Below are 18,272 nucleotides of genomic sequence, written 5' to 3'. Positions count from 1 at the left end.
TAGTCACTATATATATAAACCTAAAGCTTTTTGCCTTAAAATACAAACGTTTTTTCTTCGAAATTAAGTTGTTCAAGAAGAGGAAGGTTACTGTTTATTCATGGGCTAGAAAATAAAAATCCTTCATAAGTTAAAAGAATTATTTTACACCAAACTTAGACTCTAAGTTTCGGCCTATGCCCATCTCTTGCCGAGCTAAACAAGTGGCTTAAACTCAAAGCTCATTCAGCCTACAAGCTCTCCATTCTAAAAGCTTTAGTGTTTTATTGGCACTAATTTAATTCTTTAATTTCTCACTATATATATCACAAGAAAATTATGTAATTTTTTAAAGTGGGATTGATGATTTTGCGGTTTATAAAAAATATCAAAAAAATAATTTTTTATTCACTTATAAATTATTTTAAAAAAGATAATGTTCCATGTTAACTTATTTTTGTTGGAGAATAATTTTTAATTAAATCTTAACCCTTAAAATAAATAAATCCTACTTTTAATTTTCTCTAAAATATGTCAATTAACCATGTTTTTAAAATAATTTTCTCACAAATCTTTACTACCTTACATCAGATAAAATCTTTTAATATAAAATCTTCTAACCTGGTTCTTAGATATGCCTTTCGGTATTTCTTTTGGCAAGTCTAAGTCGAGGCAGTTGAAGTAGTTGTCCATATGCAGAGTTAGAGCTAGCCATGTTCAACTGTGATAATTAGTTAGGTCGTCCATTTTGCGAATCCTATATTTTGCGCAACTTTTGAATGGTAGTTGAAGGTGTGACCTGAAGAGAGGATGTTGAATAATGCTCTACCAATTAATATCAACCATCTAACTTCCACATAGAGGATACCATCACCCTCCAGAAGTATTCTCCCTCCATCTTAGGTCACCAATGGATCCACCGCCACCGCCGCCACCACCCACAGCTCCACTGCTCGGTCCAGAAAGCCATGGTGGAGGATGCTGGGATTCATGGTAAGCTGTTCCTTTTACTTATACATTTGCTACATCTGGAGGAACATGCAACATCGGTAGCTAGATCTTGACCTTATACTACTTTATTAATTGCTGACTGGGAATAATATTAACCTTCTGCAGTTTGTGGTTCCTGTGCTGCTGTGGCCTCTTTTCATACTGTTGCCCTCCACTGTTTGAGCCTGTGCCTCCTCCTCCCTAAAGCTGCGTTTCTTTAGATATAATTCTTTGGTTCGTCAGAAGAAACCAGAATACGTAGTTCATTGACACCTTTATCTTCTGATTTTTTTCCCGAAAAATGTTGTGATAACAAGATTTCTTTTGTGTTGATTCAAACTTTTTTTTTCCCGGGTGTTGTGTGGTTCTGTGTCTATGTTTAGCTGCTGAATTTTGAGTCTTCTGATTTTTTTCCCGAAAAATGTTGTGATAACAAGATTTTCTTGTGTTGATTCAAACTTTTTTTTTCCCCGGGTGTTGTGTGGTTCCATGTCTATGTTTAGCTGCTGAATTTTGAGTCGCAAGCCGGCCAGAAAAGTAGCTTCTGGGATTTGTATTTGGTATAATTTGTCGGAATTTGTATTTGTGGAGTTAATTAAGACTTTAATGTATACTCGTTGTTCTGTTGCTTTCGCTCTGCGTGTGATAAACATGCTCCTGTTTTTTTTTTTTTTAATAATAATGCAAACCCATAAAATATAAGGTTCACCTCATCAAAACCCTGTACAATTTTAATGTATACTCGTTGTTCTGTTGCTTTCGCTCTGCGTGTGATAAACATGCTCCTGTTTTTTTTTTTTTTAATAATAATGCAAACCCATAAAATATATGGTTCACCTCATCAAAACCCTGTACAATTAAAGAAACCATAAGTGTGAAACTCCATTTATTATGAAAAATCTAAGTTAAAAATGGACACAGTGGAGAATTCATTAAACAATGTCATTAAAATAAATGCCAAATGATCTAATATTGAAAACTCTCAGCCTAATTGATCACCTAAATCAAAAGTAAAATTAAATGTATAGAAATTACCATGATATGAATAGATTAATTTAGCAAGTTCAAAACCAACTCGAAAAATTAAAAAACTAAATTAAAGGTCAATCTAAGAAATGACATTTCTCTATTGTTTTATTATTGGGGTGGTGACATTAAATCACATATAATTAATTGGGATAAACATTAAATGTGTAACTCAAGTAATAAATATGATCATAATGTGCTAACTCATCGAGCATCTATCAATTTTCCTTACCTTTTCTTAGTATAGCATAGCTTGGATCCTATTTGAGTTTGAATTAGATGAAAATAAGTCTTAAATTGAAAATTTATTAGAGAATAAGAGGTTAAATTGAAAAAAAAAGAGGTCCACTCGAGAGAATGAGATTCATGCCCTAATTAAAATGTTATTATTGAATTAAAGATTAAATCAAATGAAAATCAGCTTCTAATTAAAGAATTATTAGTAAATGAGAAATTAAATTGAACGGATTAAATGAGATTCATAGCTTAATTAAAAAGTTATTATCAAATTAAAAGTGAAATTTTTTTAAAAAAAGTTGACATATACAAAACAAGAATCAACATGTAAATTAACTCCATTAATTTTGAGCGGTGCATATAGTTTTTTTCTATTTTCAAAGGTGATAATTTTTAGTATTTCTAGAATTGTTTTGGTGTTCTTATTTTTTTTAGATAGCACATGTAAGGTGTTTTGTGGATGACAGGATACCAATTATATTTTTTTTTATTTTCTTTTTCTTCTTTTTATTTTTTGTCTTTCCTCCCCTCAATTCTAGAATCTAATTTGTTTCTTCTTGATTTACAACTTTTTTTTTAACCCCTCTAGTTTATCTTTTTATAATAAAAAACTCGATCAATTTTTCCTGCTACCAGGATTTTTTTTTTTTTGACTAAGCAAGAAGGCTATAAAAAGATAACAAAATTGAACTACAAAGGCAATCGCAAAATAGATTAACACAAAAGGATTAAATAAAAAAATAAGATAGCAAAACAAATAAAAAAATTGTATTGTATGAATTGACAGTGAAATAGAGTGGACGACCACAATAATGGCAACACTAAATTGCCTAGGCGGTTTAGTTTTTCTTAATTCTATTGAGACTAATTAATTGATCCACATTAAATAGTTCATTCACCAATATTAATCATTCTCAATTTATTCTTTTTTTTTAAATAAAAAAGCCCTTTTTACCTTATCGAATTTTTCCATTTTTCTTGCATCTCTTTTATTTATTCTACTTTTCAAAAAAAAGAAAAAGAAAAAAAATAAATTGAAGAAGAAAAAGGAATTAATCGAAGGAATAAGTTTTAAATGTGTTTAAAAACGTAGGATTAATTATGCTATATGGCTTCTAAACTATAAAGGTTATTTAATTTTTTTTTAAGACTAAATTATAATTACATAAAAAATTTCATATCTTTATAATATGAAAGCTAGCACATCAAAAGAGAAAAAAATTTAAATGAAAATATTCTTATTATTTTTTATAGAGCATAGATTTTAGTTTACTTTATTTTTTTATTTATGCCTTTTTTATTTAAAATAAAATTTAAAAAATAACTAATAAGATATTATTATTTACTCCATGCATTATAAAATCTCTTTTTAATATAATTTTAGAGTAGAAAATATAAAAATATTTATTTTATATTATTTTAATAGATATAGACATGTCAAAAAAATAAATTCATATTTGGTTGAGAATTGAAAAAGAAGAAGTTAAATTTAGGATAAATGACAACAATCATTATCATGAAATTACATATAAAAAGAATTCTAAAATTTGAATATTCGTCATACCCAATGTGCCCTTAATTATTATTCAAATAAATTAATGTTATTCATGTATTAAGAAATAATCATAACCTATTTTAAAAAAAAATTAAAAAAATTAGATAATACATGAAAAATATTATTGCTGGTAAAAGAATATCTCAAACTATACATAAAAAATTCATATGATATAAGTTAATTTTTTTTTATCATATTAATAATCAAAGCAAGTAAAAACCACAGCAAAGCAAAATAAGCTAAACCTCCCTTTCTTTCTTTCTCTCACCCAATGACCTCCAAAGGTGGTGCAGCGCCAAGCACTTACACTCCCGCTCCCCCTCCCACCTACAAAGCCCAACGTCCTCCATTCTTCACTGACTCTGACGCCGACTGGACACGTTCCGATGGCCGTGGTTTCCACCAGTGCCGATCTGCCTGTAATATATCTTTCCCTTTTTACTGTTTAGCATTGCTTCTTGTTTTTTTTTTTTAAAAAAAAACTTGCTTAATAGTAATTAGCCTTTAATAATCTTCTATGATTACACTGAAGGAATGATCAGTTTTTGCATGTGGGTTTACTTTCTTTTTTTTTCCTTTTTACCTTCTTGGGTGCTGACTTCTGATTCTTTAACTTATGCTGACATGTTTTAGGCATTCTTGTTCTTCTTTCTCTTCTTTTTCCCTTTTCTATATAACATGAAGGGCTGTGCTATCTCAATGTTTCACTGTAATATGTGCTTTAGGGTGTCAATGATTATGAAAATCTGTAAATTTACGTTTTTTGTTTTCTTTCTTTCTGTTGTTCATCGAAATGATTTCCATTAATTATTGTTGATTTTATTATCTTACATCTTTATGTTCTGTGAAAGATGCTACATTTTTATTGTGTAATGGTGTTATGCTAAGAAAATAAATAAATGAATGAATGAATTGATTCCCTTGTTTCTGGTTCTTCATTTATTTTCCCGATGATTTGAATTCTCATACTAGGGGCATTGAATTTCGGAAAATTGAGGTTTCTGTCTCTGTGTTTAGAAATCTGGTTTCCTTTGCATGGAATGATATATTTACATCCTCTCTAAGGATTCTCGTGGTGTGGACATTCCATATAACTGCCTGTCAGTCTCTGTCTCCTTTTGTTATGGGGTACCATTGTACCAACTTTTCGGTGTTGGGTTGAACACATCCATGGATGGAATTGATTCTCATGTTCTATTAGCAGAGTCTTTATGTCCTAGATGCTAAAACCCACCAATTCCTAATTTATACGGATTGCCCTCATCTTAAATATGAATGTGATTCGTTACCACTGAAATGAAAATTTTATTTCGACTTTTTAAATTTTGATTGTTAATGGAGAGCATGTGGCTCATATTTCTATTTTTTTATCTGTTTGCATGTACCATTCACATAAGTACTCTATTATCATCCAGGGATTATGCAGGAATGATATTTTTTTGTTTAATTTACTTGAACTGAAATGTTTTTCGTTTGCAGTTTTCCGGACTGGTGCTGTCAACTCTGCTGCAGGATCTGCTTATGCTGAGTTTGGAAATACAAAGGTCATTGTTTCTGTGTGAGTATTTCCTTTTCTATATTTGGATCTCATCGCAATATTTGTAGTTTTTTTGTTTCGGGTTTAAATTTATAGATTATATTAGCATGACGGAACCATGATAGGAGATTTAATTATTACAGCAACCATCATATATGAACTTAGTTTTACATTGTACTTCCCTTTTCAGGTTTGGGCCCAGAGAGAGTAAGAAAGCAATGATGTATAGTGACAAGGGCAGGCTTAATTGCAATGTTAGCTATACCACTTTCGCCACCACTGTTCATGGACAGGTATGTGAAGCAACAGCATCTACAATATTTTATGATACTCATTTTCAAACACCTACTATCCTTTTGAAGTTATTGTAACTAATATATGATGCCCCTTTTTGCCAGGGATCAGACAACAAAGAGTTTTCCACCATGCTTCATAAGGCATTGGAAGGGGCTGTAATGCTGGAAACTTTTCCCAAAACAACTGTAGATGTGTTTGCATTGGTGTTAGAATCTGGTGGCAGTGAGTTACAGCTTCATACTAACATCTGAATCTCGGTCTATTGGAAAAGAATGTTATGTCTAGTTTGCAGGATAGCAAACCATCTTTATGACTACTAAGCAAAACTTGCACTGGGAATATTGTTTTTCTGTTTACAATAAAAAACTGTAAAGCTTTTTCATCCTCTCAAGTTTTCTTGTTTCTGCAGCCTGGTTTTCCGATAAAATTTTAGTGGCTATTAAGAATATTTTCTTTAAACTCATTAACAAGATTATGTTTTTGCAGGTGATCTTCCTGTTGTAATATCTTGTGCAAGCCTTGCCTTGGCAGATGCTGGGATTATGATGTATGACCTTGTTGCTGGAGTTTCTGTGGTATGCTTCATGTATAGACTTGAGGTTTCCTGAAACTGTTCTAGCTGTTATCTGACATGAAGTTTATACATTGTATGCATTTACACAATTATCCAACGCAAATTAGTTAAATATCTTCTAGTATTTATTTTAATTTTAATTAGTCTGCTTGATTGTTGTTGATGTGCATAAACCAACGCTAATCATTGGACACAACTGCAAGTTTCAGAGCTTACAAAGAGTTATGTTCAATGTAATTATCGATCATCATTCTATCACCAATAATTTGACCTGCCAACTTCTTTTGCTGGTCACTTAGGGATGAGAATGCTAGGGAATTTTAAATCCACCCTTTATGAGTTGAGTTCTTTATTCAAATGTGGTCTTTCATTCAAGTAATTTATTTTTGTTTCTTTCTTTCTTCCCTCCTTCCCTGCTTCCTTTCTTTCTTTTTCTCCCCTAATTTTGCTTATATGCGTTTTCCTTCACCAAAAATATTTACTGATTGAGTTTCTATATCGCATTTGTTCAGTATGTGATTAATTTTAAATAACCTCTTACCATCTCTGTTTGTTTTGAAAATGTTTCTAGTTTGAAAATTGGAGCATTGATTAGTATTGTCATATATTTATTTATTGCTAATAATTGATAGAAGAAAGATGTGTTTTAATAACTTAACAGTAGAAATTTTATTTGGGTGTTTGGTGTAATTTAGTCTCTGGGACAAAATACTTTGTAATGGGTAGTTTTCCCAAAGTTTGAACTAGAAAAAGAAATTGACTGAACCTATTATCATCCTGGCCTGTTCCTTTGTTCACTATAGAATTTGTTAGCTCATAAAAGGCCGTCTTGTAGTTAGTCCCATTGAACCTGATAGTGGGAAAGAAAATTTGATACCTCTAAATTATTACACTATGCTAAATAACTACTCATTTGATGGTGTGATTGTGCTATGACATGGCTCTTTATGAATATAGATGGAGATCCAGGAATTCAGGTGGTCATCTTAATATTTGTTGCCTTACTGGACTGTTTTCCCTTTGTCTGGTATTGCTTTGCTCTGACTCTGTAGAAATCATTCTGAGGCTGTTTCTAAGTAAGTTGATTGTGATTCAGTAGAAACATGTTAGTGTAATGATTGGCTCAAGAAGCTTTCATGTCTATAAAATGTTGTGCAGTTCTATACTTCACTCGAGATATATCCAGCTGCTTTAATGACTTCAACTCATTTATTTGATTCACATTTGTTTTTTCCATGTTTTGTAAATTAGCTTCTTCGTTTTGCAGTCTTGTCTCGGCAGAAACCTCATCATTGATCCAATTTTGGAAGAGGAAAGTTTTCAAGACGGAAGCCTGATGATCACTTGCATGCCTTCTCATTACGAGGTCACGCAGCTTACCATTACAGGGGAATGGTCAACTGCAAATCTGAATGAGGTGCGCCATCTAAACTGCTAACGTCATTTGTTAAACTACAGGAGAAATTATACCCTATACATAGCAGTAAGCAATCTAAGGTGTGTGAAGTTTAGCTGGACTGATTTTGCTTGTCACAAACAGGCAATGCAGCTTTGCTTGGATGCTTGCTCAAAGCTGGCAAAGATAATGAGGTCCTGTTTGGAAGAGGCTGCTTCAGCTTCCAAAGATTAGAAAGAACCTCCTTGTAGTGATTTTGCTAGCATAATACAGATCACCTTTTAGCTGTTTTTACCCTCTCTTCCTTTCCCTCTATAAACAATAAATAATTTCTACAATTTTGTGAGAACTTTCAATTTTCCTTGTCAATGCTCACGTGTCTCTGCATTTTTCCTTCTTTTCGCAGCTACCAGTATATTTCTCTAGCCAGCTTCTTACACTACAAAGCAGACTGCAGAGTGATGTTGGGTTCCTCTATGATATTCTTTGTTTATTGATGGATTTATTGCTTTCAGTCTCATCTTAAGGTTGCTCATCTCCCCATGCCAGGTGTAATTATGGTGTAACTGTTGCATTTTTTCTCGTGTTAGCAATATCGTTTGGGTTGCTTTTTAATTATTTATGATGGATCCACCATTAAAATGCTAGTAGAATTTCCATCCAAGATGAATTTTAAGAATATCTAAACAAAAATAAATGCATTGACAGCAAAAGGAATCTGCTGCAGTAAAATTGAGATGAAGGCATTGCTGATGTCATTGCAAGGCAACATGAAAACAGAAAGATCAATGACTAATTGTCCTGCCATCTTGAGAGGCCTAGGCACCGTTTAGCGTAGAAGTGCAACTACTGCTTTGTTAAATTTAATTTTGTTTTGTTTTAAATTATTTTTTTTGTAATTTTAAATTATTTTCGTGTGTAAATAAAAAATGAATTTTTAAAAATAAAAAATATTTCTTTAATGTATTTTTAAATAACACCTTGAAAAACAATTTATGATCAAATACACCCTTAAAAAGCAAATAGAATCAGAGAAAAAACATCTCTTCGTTCAGGGAGAGGGAGGGGAAGGGTAGCTAGCGTGGCTAGCGTGGGCGAGACCAAGGGGAGACAGAGGAAGGGTGGCTAACGCAAGGTGGAAAGAGAAGGGAGGCAGAGAAGAGAAAGAGGAAGGAGGAGAATAAAGGAAAAGGACAAGGAAAAAGAAAATAAACATAAAACTTAAAAAAAAAAATGATTTTTTATGATTAAATTGTTGTAATATTATTTTTTTTTGTTCAAAACAATATTACAATGTATATAAACTATTTTATACATGTTCATATATAGCCATGGCCACCATTGTTGATATACGAGAAGATTGAATTAAAAGAGTGGAAAATGTTCATCAGACCCCATCAGTTAGCAAATGAAGCGTAGCAGAGGATTTTGGGTCAATGAAATGACTAGCTTGTAATGTAAGAGCTCCTCCTCTATCTTTGTTAAGTGTTACTAATATTGTTTTTTCTGTGTGACGATTACCAGTTTCTAGGCAGATAAATTATGTTTACAGAATAAAATACAGTGCTTTGTGAATCTTAGGCCATAGGTTTACTAACCCTTTGTTTTCCTCTTGTGGCTTTAAACTAATGTCTTCTCAGTTTCAGTTGATTCCGTGCTGCATATACCCTTAAGTTTGCAGCACACCTTAATTTATCTTTCTTGTATTGCAGATCAAATCCATTAATTTATGCCACAGCTTTACTCTCAGTGGAACAAAATGGGTTTTGGGAATTCAGGATATGTAGGTATACCTTAATCACCCTTCTATTTCTTTAATTCTTATCATAATCTATCATTAGATTTCTAATTCTTCTCCCTCATTCATCCATGAGTCCACGAGTGGGAGCTATATAGTTTCATGTTCATGACTAATTTCGCTGTCCAAGTCAGCTTACTGAATAAGTGGGATTTTAGATCACTTCCTAAATCTGAGACTTGCATGTAACAATGTTTCGGGTTTACAGATGATGTTGAATTAAGCTTACAGCCGACAGTAACATTCAAATCTAAAAAAACGTGTAGAGTTTCCTCCGAGGATTATGAGAAAGTGAACAAAACGATATTGGATCCTTGAGAATCATCAGTGCGGAGATGGACTCAGATCTTTTTGGTAGCATGCTTAGTTTCTTTGTCTGTTGATCCTCTATTCTTTTACCTGAGGCAAGCAAAACGGCCCTTGAAGCCTTCCTCAGAATTGTCAGATCAATGGCTGATGCCTTTTACATGATTCAAATTTTCATTCGTTTTCGCAGCGCCTTCCTCCCGTGTTTTTGGGAGAGGAGAACTTGTTAACGATTCTAAAAAGATTGCGTTAAGGTGCCCACAGAAGAATTTCTGGATTGGCCTTAGCCTCGCCTCTTCCTCAGGTATGCGTACGCCTTCTTCTCTGTCTTAATTTCAACAGGAAGTCAAAGGATTTCACAAGTTAATCAGGGCCGTTTTCTTGCTTTATCTGCGTTACAGATGTTAATTTGGATCGTAATCCCCAATCTTAGTGGTTCGACGACGACATTAAAAATCTTCTTCGGTTCATCATCATTTTTCGGCATCTCCCACGACCTTTTCTGATATATTTTATTTTGCTTCAAATTAGTTTATATATATATGAATAATTTAATATATCGATATATTAAAAATAATTTTTAAGAATTTAATGTTACGGCTGCATTGTTCTTCAAAAAAATTACTTTTATTGTCTTTGGGCTCTCCACATCTCCCCGTTTTCTTGTTTTTTCAGGACTGCTTTCACATGAAGTCCACGAGATAACTTCTAGTCCTTTTGAGTTGGTTTCATTCTTTGAACCACTTCTTTAAATTCGCTTAAATCTTTGGGCTGCTATTCTATGTATCAAAGTTATTCTCCACTGATACAGATTCCACTTGCAGAGATACCTAAAATCAACAACAGTTCGCTTCGCAGAGTGGAGAATCGAATAATAATAAAAACTAAAAGATCCACTGTTTTTACTATGCACTATTTAAAATACTATTAATTGTAATATATATATATATATATATATATATATTACCTTGTGTGGGTATATATACATATATTTTTTTTAAATTTTATTTTTTAATATTTTATTTATTAGAGACTCAACTTCATAATTTATTATGATTTATTTTTATATGATTATTTTAATTTCATGACTAATACCACATATTTGACAAGTTAATATAATTGACTTGATTTTTTTTTTTATTTTTTTCAATTGATATATATATATATATATATATATATATATATATATATATATATATATATATATATATATATATATATATATATATATATATATATAATTTTATTTTTTCAAGATTTTTAATATTAGGTTGATTAGGAATTAAGTTTTATCATTTGTTTTAGTTTGTTTTATGTGAGACTATCTTTGTCTTATAATCCAGATAGCAGGTTTTGTAAGTCAACTCGGGTAGATTTATGTCATTTTATTGTGTCATTTTCTTAGATTGATTTTTAAAAATTTATTATTCAACAATGATTTTATTATAAATGAAACTACATACTTTATTTGTTTTGTTTGTTGTAGGGTTTATCTAGTCTCGTAACTCAGGTTAACTCGAGTTATTTTTTAATTTATTTTCTAAGAGATTATTATGGTTCCATGACCCAAGTATTTGATTTGGTGAGTTAATCCGTGTTAACTTGAGTTGTTTTTTAGGAATTTTTTAATTTTTTTTAATTTTATTATTCAATATTGAATTGATTTGAAATTCAGTTTAATAATTTATTTTGATTTTCTTTATATAGGGTTATTATAATTTTATGACCCAGTCGTGAATTTAGAAGGTTAATTTAGGTTAATTCAATATGTTGTTATCTAAATATCTTTTTTTTTTAAATAATATCATCTTGAGTTTCGAGTCAAATTATATTTTTACTAGTAATTTAGGTTTTCTTTGGAATCATTGAGTTGACCCATTTATATCAGTTCAACTCCCATTCGATTTAAATTCTTTTCTATAAGAAAAACATTAGTTACACCTGAATGTATTTTTTTTTACATAAAAAAATTGATCTGATCATAGCATAGTGGGTGCCAACAATCTAGTATGCTTTCTAGCTAATCGATTGATTACATGTAAGATTGATTTTATTAACATAAAACAAGTTAATTATTAATAAAAATGTTTTTTATCTTTAATAATCATTTATATTTTATTAATGAATATAATATTTGACTCATAAATTTAGAGTACAGATAAAGTATATGAGACAAAAATACTTTACAAATAAAATTATAAAATTATTATAATTATGAGATTTCTATCCAATCAAGTATTATTCTTAAATGTTCTTGATCAATATTCTATTAAGATTAGACATTAATTAAAACTGTTGAAACCAATGTATATTATGTTTATTATTTTATAAAAATACATGATTAATACTCTCATAAATTGAGATATGAGGGGTACTGAAACTAATTTATATGTGCTTTTTAAATGATATGGACACTGAATTGATCCGTATGAAAATTCTATATAAAAAGATAATTTATGTTTATAAAAAAACTTATGTGCCAGTTGTGTAAATGATCTTTAGATTTTAAATTATCAAGTTATTTTATATAGTGAATGTTATGTTTTGATTTTGACAACACACCATAATCAAAGGTAGCAAATGAGCAAATATTTGGATATAACATAAAATATATAAAAGTGTTTGAGTAACCAAGAAATGATTCATCATTCTAGATGAATTAGAAAAAATATTTCATGTTTTCTCAAATAGTATTGATTGTAAAATCCTTGACCAAGTTGAAATAAAATTTAAAAAGAGTTTCAAATTTTATTCAAATAATTAATGACTTTAATATTGAGAACAAAAATGATTTAAGAAAACAGACATTTCATGCTATAATGTCTAAATTAGAATATTCTTGATGAATGAATAATAATTGCACTGAGAAATTAGTTACTAAAAGGTTAAGTCAAATTACGTATGACTTTTATACTAAAAGGTTAAGTCAAATTAGTTACTAAAAGGTTAAGTCAAATTACGTATGACTTTTATACTATTTAGGAGATTATAATAGGTTGTTAGATATTGTTTGTGATCATCGAATATAAATTAATTAATTGTTGAATTGATAATAAATTAAATTATTTAATGGGTCACACATATAAAAATCATTAGTTAAAAATTAAAATAGAATGATTAGTAAAGTGTAATTTGATTATAAATAAGTTTTATAAATTGAAAACTAGAATTAATTAATACATGGGATTACAATTCTAGATCTAGAAAAAAAAATTAAATAGGGACTTGATTGAAATAAATTTCTAAATATATATAATATTATTTAAGGGAAAAAATTGATATTTTATTATTTATAAGGTTTTCATATTTTTCTATAAATAGAATATTATACCTCTTTTTTTTTAACAAAAAACACATAATAACTAATTTAGTTACAATGACATCTAAAACACAAAATAAAAGAGTTAGTATTAAAATCTATAACAATCCATTTCTTCTAAAATGATTTATGAAATTTTTTACTGGTTGTTCATGCAAATGACTTATGCTTTGCAATAACCTAAACTTGAAGTAATTATTTAAAATAAAAAAGAATCGCTAATATTTATATAAACCCCAATTGATTTTACATCTGTTTAACATAATATTTTAAACTCTTAAAAAAAAAAAATCGCTAATATTTATATAAACCCCAATTGATTTTACATCTGTTTAACATAATATTTTAAACTCTTAAAAATTTTTAAATTTATTATTATTATTATAATATATATATATATATATATATATATATAACCCAACAAATGTGTCATTGATAGATACCACAAGAGTTAAGCTAATTTGTTTGGAAATGTGATTACTACAAGTAGGTGGCTAGTAGGAGTGTTGGTGAAGAAGCTTTTGGCATGGTTGTGATTACTTTTTTAAAGTGTTTTTTATTCAAAAATATATTAAAATAATATTTTTTAAAAATTATTTTTGATACCAACATATCAAAATAATTTAAAAACACCAAAAAAATATTAATTTAAAACAAAGAAAAAAATAATTTTTTTTTTAAAAAAAATCTTTTAAAACACAAAAACAAATAAGGATAGACACACCCACGCTTGAACTCAATATAGGTGCTTTGTAATATGTTTCTCGAACTAGACATGGATGATGTGGTTAAAAATTTATAATTGCATTGGTGGGCAGAATAAATTATGTTGCAGCATTTTAATAGACAAGAGAATCGAATACTGCAATAATGAAAAGCAGTTTAATTCCAGCTATACCTAGTGCAGAAAGCTGAAATGTCTTTATATGCTTATTTATGCAGTGATTCAAGGTGGATAAGAGATAAGTGATATCTAAGTTTGAAGATATTATTATTATTTTGTCTAAGGATAATTAGCTGCAGTCGGGGGCCAATTTGCTACCTTTTTCTGTTTATTTTCTTATTTGATCATGCTATATACGCTATTTAGAAAAGGTTACCATACAAGGTAGAATTTTAAGTGCCCAAAAGTGTGTTAATGATGAGTAATTTCGTGGTTTGTGATTGACATGCATTTGCTCATGAAATACACAGGTTCCATTATAATTAGATCAAATTGATGAAAGGATGCTAGATGCAATATACAAGAGGTTTAAACTGTATTGTGCCGTTGACAACTTAAATTTTTAAGTTGAGATAATTTTTTCCTGTATTGTGCCGTTAACAACTTAAATTTTTGAGTTGAGATAATTTTTTGATGTAATATTAGAGCATTAGATATAAATCACATTGCATAAGTATCCGTAGAGATCATCACAATGCTTTGACCATTGTAATGCTGTGTGAGCATCCGTGGAGACCATCACAATGCTTTGACCATTGTAATGCTTTGTTTTAATTAAATTATTGAACTGAGATGATTTTTTAACATGGTATCAAGGTTTTAATAACCAAATGATCACGAGTTTGAATCTTATTATTTATATTTATATGATAAAAATTAAGCACAATATAATATGAGTTTGTATAAATTTGAAGTCTAAAAAACTTTTATTTTAAAAATTAATATAAATTATATTTTAAATTTTTTATCTTATTTATAATGCTATTCATAAATCAGGCACCCTTGATTCCTACACTACTAATGGTGGCCGCATTGGATTTTTCAATTCCTGCCGCATTGGTCTTGGTGACTTTTATGGCAAGGAATTACTGACATGACACCAAACATGCTTAAATGTCAACATCTCATCATCTATTCACTCATTTAAAACTATTTTAGAAGCAAAGTTATTTTCTCTCCGAGTAGAAAGTGGTTTTTTGTTAAAGGTAAAATACCTTTTAAGCACAAATCATATCTCTAAAAGTTATAAAAACATGCTTTTTACTCAAAAAAGTATAAGTTACCTCCCATCCAAACATCCTAGTTTGTAGTATCACAGTTTAGAAAATTACACGGTAAGCAACTCAACTCAGACGCGGGTTACAGTTCTAGTTGTACCAATGGAGAACATGGGCTGCTTATTTCATACAAGTAGCCAAGATGAACACCTACCAACTCCATAACATTTTTAAAGAAATCTCTTCTATATTTAGTAGAATTATCTCAGAATATATAATTTTTAGAGAGAATGTAATTTTATTTTTAAAATAAAAATATTATATCTTTGATAAATATTTTTGATATAGAAATATCTAGTGCAGTCTTGAAATAACATATTTTTCAGGTAATACCTAAAGTTTTTTATTAATTGATCGAGGGTTGATCTAAAATTCTCTATTCTTCAAGAAATGTTTAAAGATTTTTTATTAATTTATGGAGTGTTGATTTAGGATCTCTTATTCTTTAAATGATGTTGAAGAACTCTCAATAATTTACCAAGAGTTATCTCAAATACTCTATTTTCCAAGTACTGTGTTGGATAAACACATTCTCCAAGTGAGCATTCTAGCTCAGATTCAAGTGTTGTGAGCTCACTCCATAAGCTGGACGAACCAAGATTTTTCAGTAGATTTGGAATGAATATTACAAGACTCCCATGCTTCATTGGATGTATAGATTAGTAGTATGTGTACATTAATTTGTAATTTTAGGCAACATTGAGAAGGTATTGTTTCAACATATTCTATTATATCATTGTTTAATTGTCCATAAACATCACAAGGCAATAATGTTAGGAGATCTTGTTGATTAAACATTAAGGTAAACCATTTTATCAGTTGAAGTGATCCTTGAATTTCAAGTTGAAATTGAGCTAAAATTTGGTGATGAAGAAGAAAAAGGGAATTGAAATTCACATTCAGCCTGCGTTAAAGAAGAGCAAACCACTAACCAGGCATGTTTGATTGCTTTATCATGAATGTCTGAGTTTATTTCTCTCATGAAATGGATGAAGATGTATATGTTCGACCATACTTGAGGTTGCTCTCTTTAGCGAAGATGTATGTATGTATAGATAATTAGGTTTGGTTTTTTTTATATATATATATATCGTAAAAAAAGGCCCAGTTTTGAATCTGAAATGAAAGGCCCAGTTCATAACTTGTCGTAAGCTTACACTAGCATATGGATTTGGAACTTTGTATTTCGTTATTTTGCACTCAAGTTCGAATATCTAAGGTAAATTTGGTAATGGTCAACCAGAATTTATGTCCATATTGTCAAATCTAATCCTTTAAAACCCGGCATGGGAAAAGTGAATGTAGTAAAATAGAGGGACATCAAGATCATAGACGAAAACGGTGCTCATTCAAACAGAAAGTGTAAAAGGGTTGACACCTTTGACAAAATCAAAGCCATGCTGATGCTTCTCAATTTTAACGTTTAGTAGTTCTCATGACTAGCAAAATAAAATTTGAAACTCGTATCTTTCAAGATTACAAGAGTGTAAAAGTGGCTCTGATAAACCAAAAAAAAGGAAAAAAGGTAAACTGAAGACAAACTTTCGGAGCCCATAATTTTTGACCAGACATGTAGCTTTGAAGAAACAAGTTTTGTTTGTATGTTTCGTTGTTGTAATTTTCCGAGGACAATCCTCCTTTGCTTCTTTTTTTTGTCTATAATTTGTCCAAGGTCTTTGCTGACACCTCCAACTTGAAAGACAGCAATTTCCTTTCCGAGAAAATGACATTAAAGCAATCTATATTCTTAGCTTCTCAACCAAGCCTCTATATTCTCTTGGCTTGTCAGAAAATTAAGATAAATTCATACATCTATCCTTGTATTAATTAATATGTTTGGGTTATTGTTCCCTTATGGGTCTGAACCTGTTTAACTCGTCAAAATTCAATAGTTTTCACACAAGGATCAGTTATTACAAAACGGGCTCTGCTGGTTCCTTGGAGAAAGAAAGAGATAATATGAAACGAGAGTGAGTAGATAAGGTAAAAGCATAGGCTAAAAGGGTTTCTGATATTGGCTTGAAAGAGGGAAAGGATGCCACTTGATATTAGAAAGGAAAGGGTGCTTGACACCATTGATGGGTTAAATAGATGAAATTACCTCCAAAAGAGGGACAGCACCATTAAAGGGAAGACAAAATTGGACCCCAACAATTTTTAGTCCCGACGCCCTTGTCATGCCGCTGGTTCTTTCTTTTGGTGTGGTCTTGCTCATTGACCCGCTTTTACTAGTGGCCTCGTTTTAGTTCAGCAGTTTCTAGGGGTTTTAGGAAAATATTAAAAGTTTCACATCAGTTGTAAATACATAATCATGAGCTAACAGATCACATGTTTATTTATTATTATTGGTAAGAAGCTTACAGATCACTTTGTTAAATCCTCATTGGAAGTTAAGCATTCCAATAGATTTCTTGAAAATTTGAAAACAATGATTTAAAGTAAGTATTTTGACTTCACCTTGTGGGTTAGATTGGTGTTTCCTTATGTAATCATATTAGCATGGGAACAAATCTCCATGCACCGCGCATAATTGTTTGCGTGTTTAATAATGTAGTTTAGAAATTATTATTTTATTTTTGATATTATCCTATCAAAATTATGATATAATACTAAAAAAGTATTTATTTAATATATTTTTTTTCAATAAAAAGCACCCAAAAGCAATTACAAACACTTTGTATCCTTGACCATGGACACTTACTTGCCCAACAAGGAGGGAAATCCCTAAGAAAACAATGCAAAAGAGGTTTCGATGACCACATCGTCCTCTAAACAAGAATAAAGAGTTCTAAACCTGGGCAATAGTCTAAACTCAAAACATGACTTGGTGAATTTACCTCTGAAAAAATGCATCATTAGTTTCAAGTTTGTCGTTTATGTTAGAATGTGGTATTATGATTGTGTTGGTAATAAGTTGAAACTCCTTTAATAATGTTGATACTTCTTGCTCCTCCATCTTAATTTCAAATGATCCACGATTCCTTGCTTGAACTCTGTTCATATACTCTTAAAAATGTTTGACTGACCGATCCACTCTACATGCTTTAATTTCCTTTCGAACTTCAAAGTAATACTTACATCAAAGTTTTGTCTAGGTGTTTTCATCTACTTTTGTAGGCACAGCAATTATCATGAGGCCACTAAAATGAGCCGTATTCCGCCAAAAAAGAATGATTGCTATTCCATGGTGTTCAATTTTTTTGACAAACGAACCACCTCTCGTTCAAGTGGCGCCCCCCCCCCCCCCCCCCCCCCCC

At 30.4% G+C, this 18,272-nt stretch overlaps 1 protein-coding gene and 1 long non-coding RNA gene across 2 annotated transcripts; both read left to right on the top strand.

Moving 5' to 3' along the window:
- Nucleotides 1-691: 691 nt before the first annotated feature.
- LOC105137035 (uncharacterized) lies at nucleotides 692-1,297 on the top strand. The gene is made up of 2 exons (XR_844457.1): nucleotides 692-972; nucleotides 1,096-1,297. It is a non-coding gene; the product is annotated as an uncharacterized LOC105137035 (long non-coding RNA).
- Nucleotides 1,298-4,012: 2,715 nt separating this feature from the next.
- On the top strand, nucleotides 4,013-8,108 carry LOC105137034 (exosome complex component MTR3-like). The gene is made up of 7 exons (XM_011042598.1): nucleotides 4,013-4,206; nucleotides 5,267-5,345; nucleotides 5,515-5,617; nucleotides 5,723-5,843; nucleotides 6,108-6,196; nucleotides 7,463-7,612; nucleotides 7,736-8,108. Exons 1-7 carry the CDS (start codon nucleotides 4,059-4,061, stop codon nucleotides 7,823-7,825), a joined length of 780 nt encoding a protein of 259 aa, XP_011040900.1. The 5' UTR covers nucleotides 4,013-4,058; the 3' UTR covers nucleotides 7,826-8,108.
- The last annotated feature ends 10,164 nt before the right edge of the window (nucleotides 8,109-18,272 follow it).

The sequence above is a fragment of the Populus euphratica genome, unplaced genomic scaffold (assembly GCF_000495115.2).
Source record: "Populus euphratica unplaced genomic scaffold, PopEup_1.0 scaffold61.1, whole genome shotgun sequence".
NCBI classification, from domain to species: Eukaryota; Viridiplantae; Streptophyta; class Magnoliopsida; order Malpighiales; family Salicaceae; genus Populus; species Populus euphratica.
The sequence above is the reverse complement of the archived record's forward strand: the minus strand, read 5'-3'. Positions and strand labels throughout refer to the sequence as shown.

Bases quoted from the DNA above. Each gene is read 5' to 3' on its own strand.
- LOC105137034 (XM_011042598.1), top strand. From the start codon at position 4,059: ATGACCTCCAAAGGTGGTGCAGCGCCAAGCACTTACACTCCCGCTCCC. The intron at 5,844-6,107 runs GTGAGTTACAGC...ATGTTTTTGCAG, and splicing joins GGTGTTAGAATCTGGTGGCA to GTGATCTTCCTGTTGTAATA. The intron at 7,613-7,735 runs GTGCGCCATCTA...TGTCACAAACAG, and splicing joins CAACTGCAAATCTGAATGAG to GCAATGCAGCTTTGCTTGGA.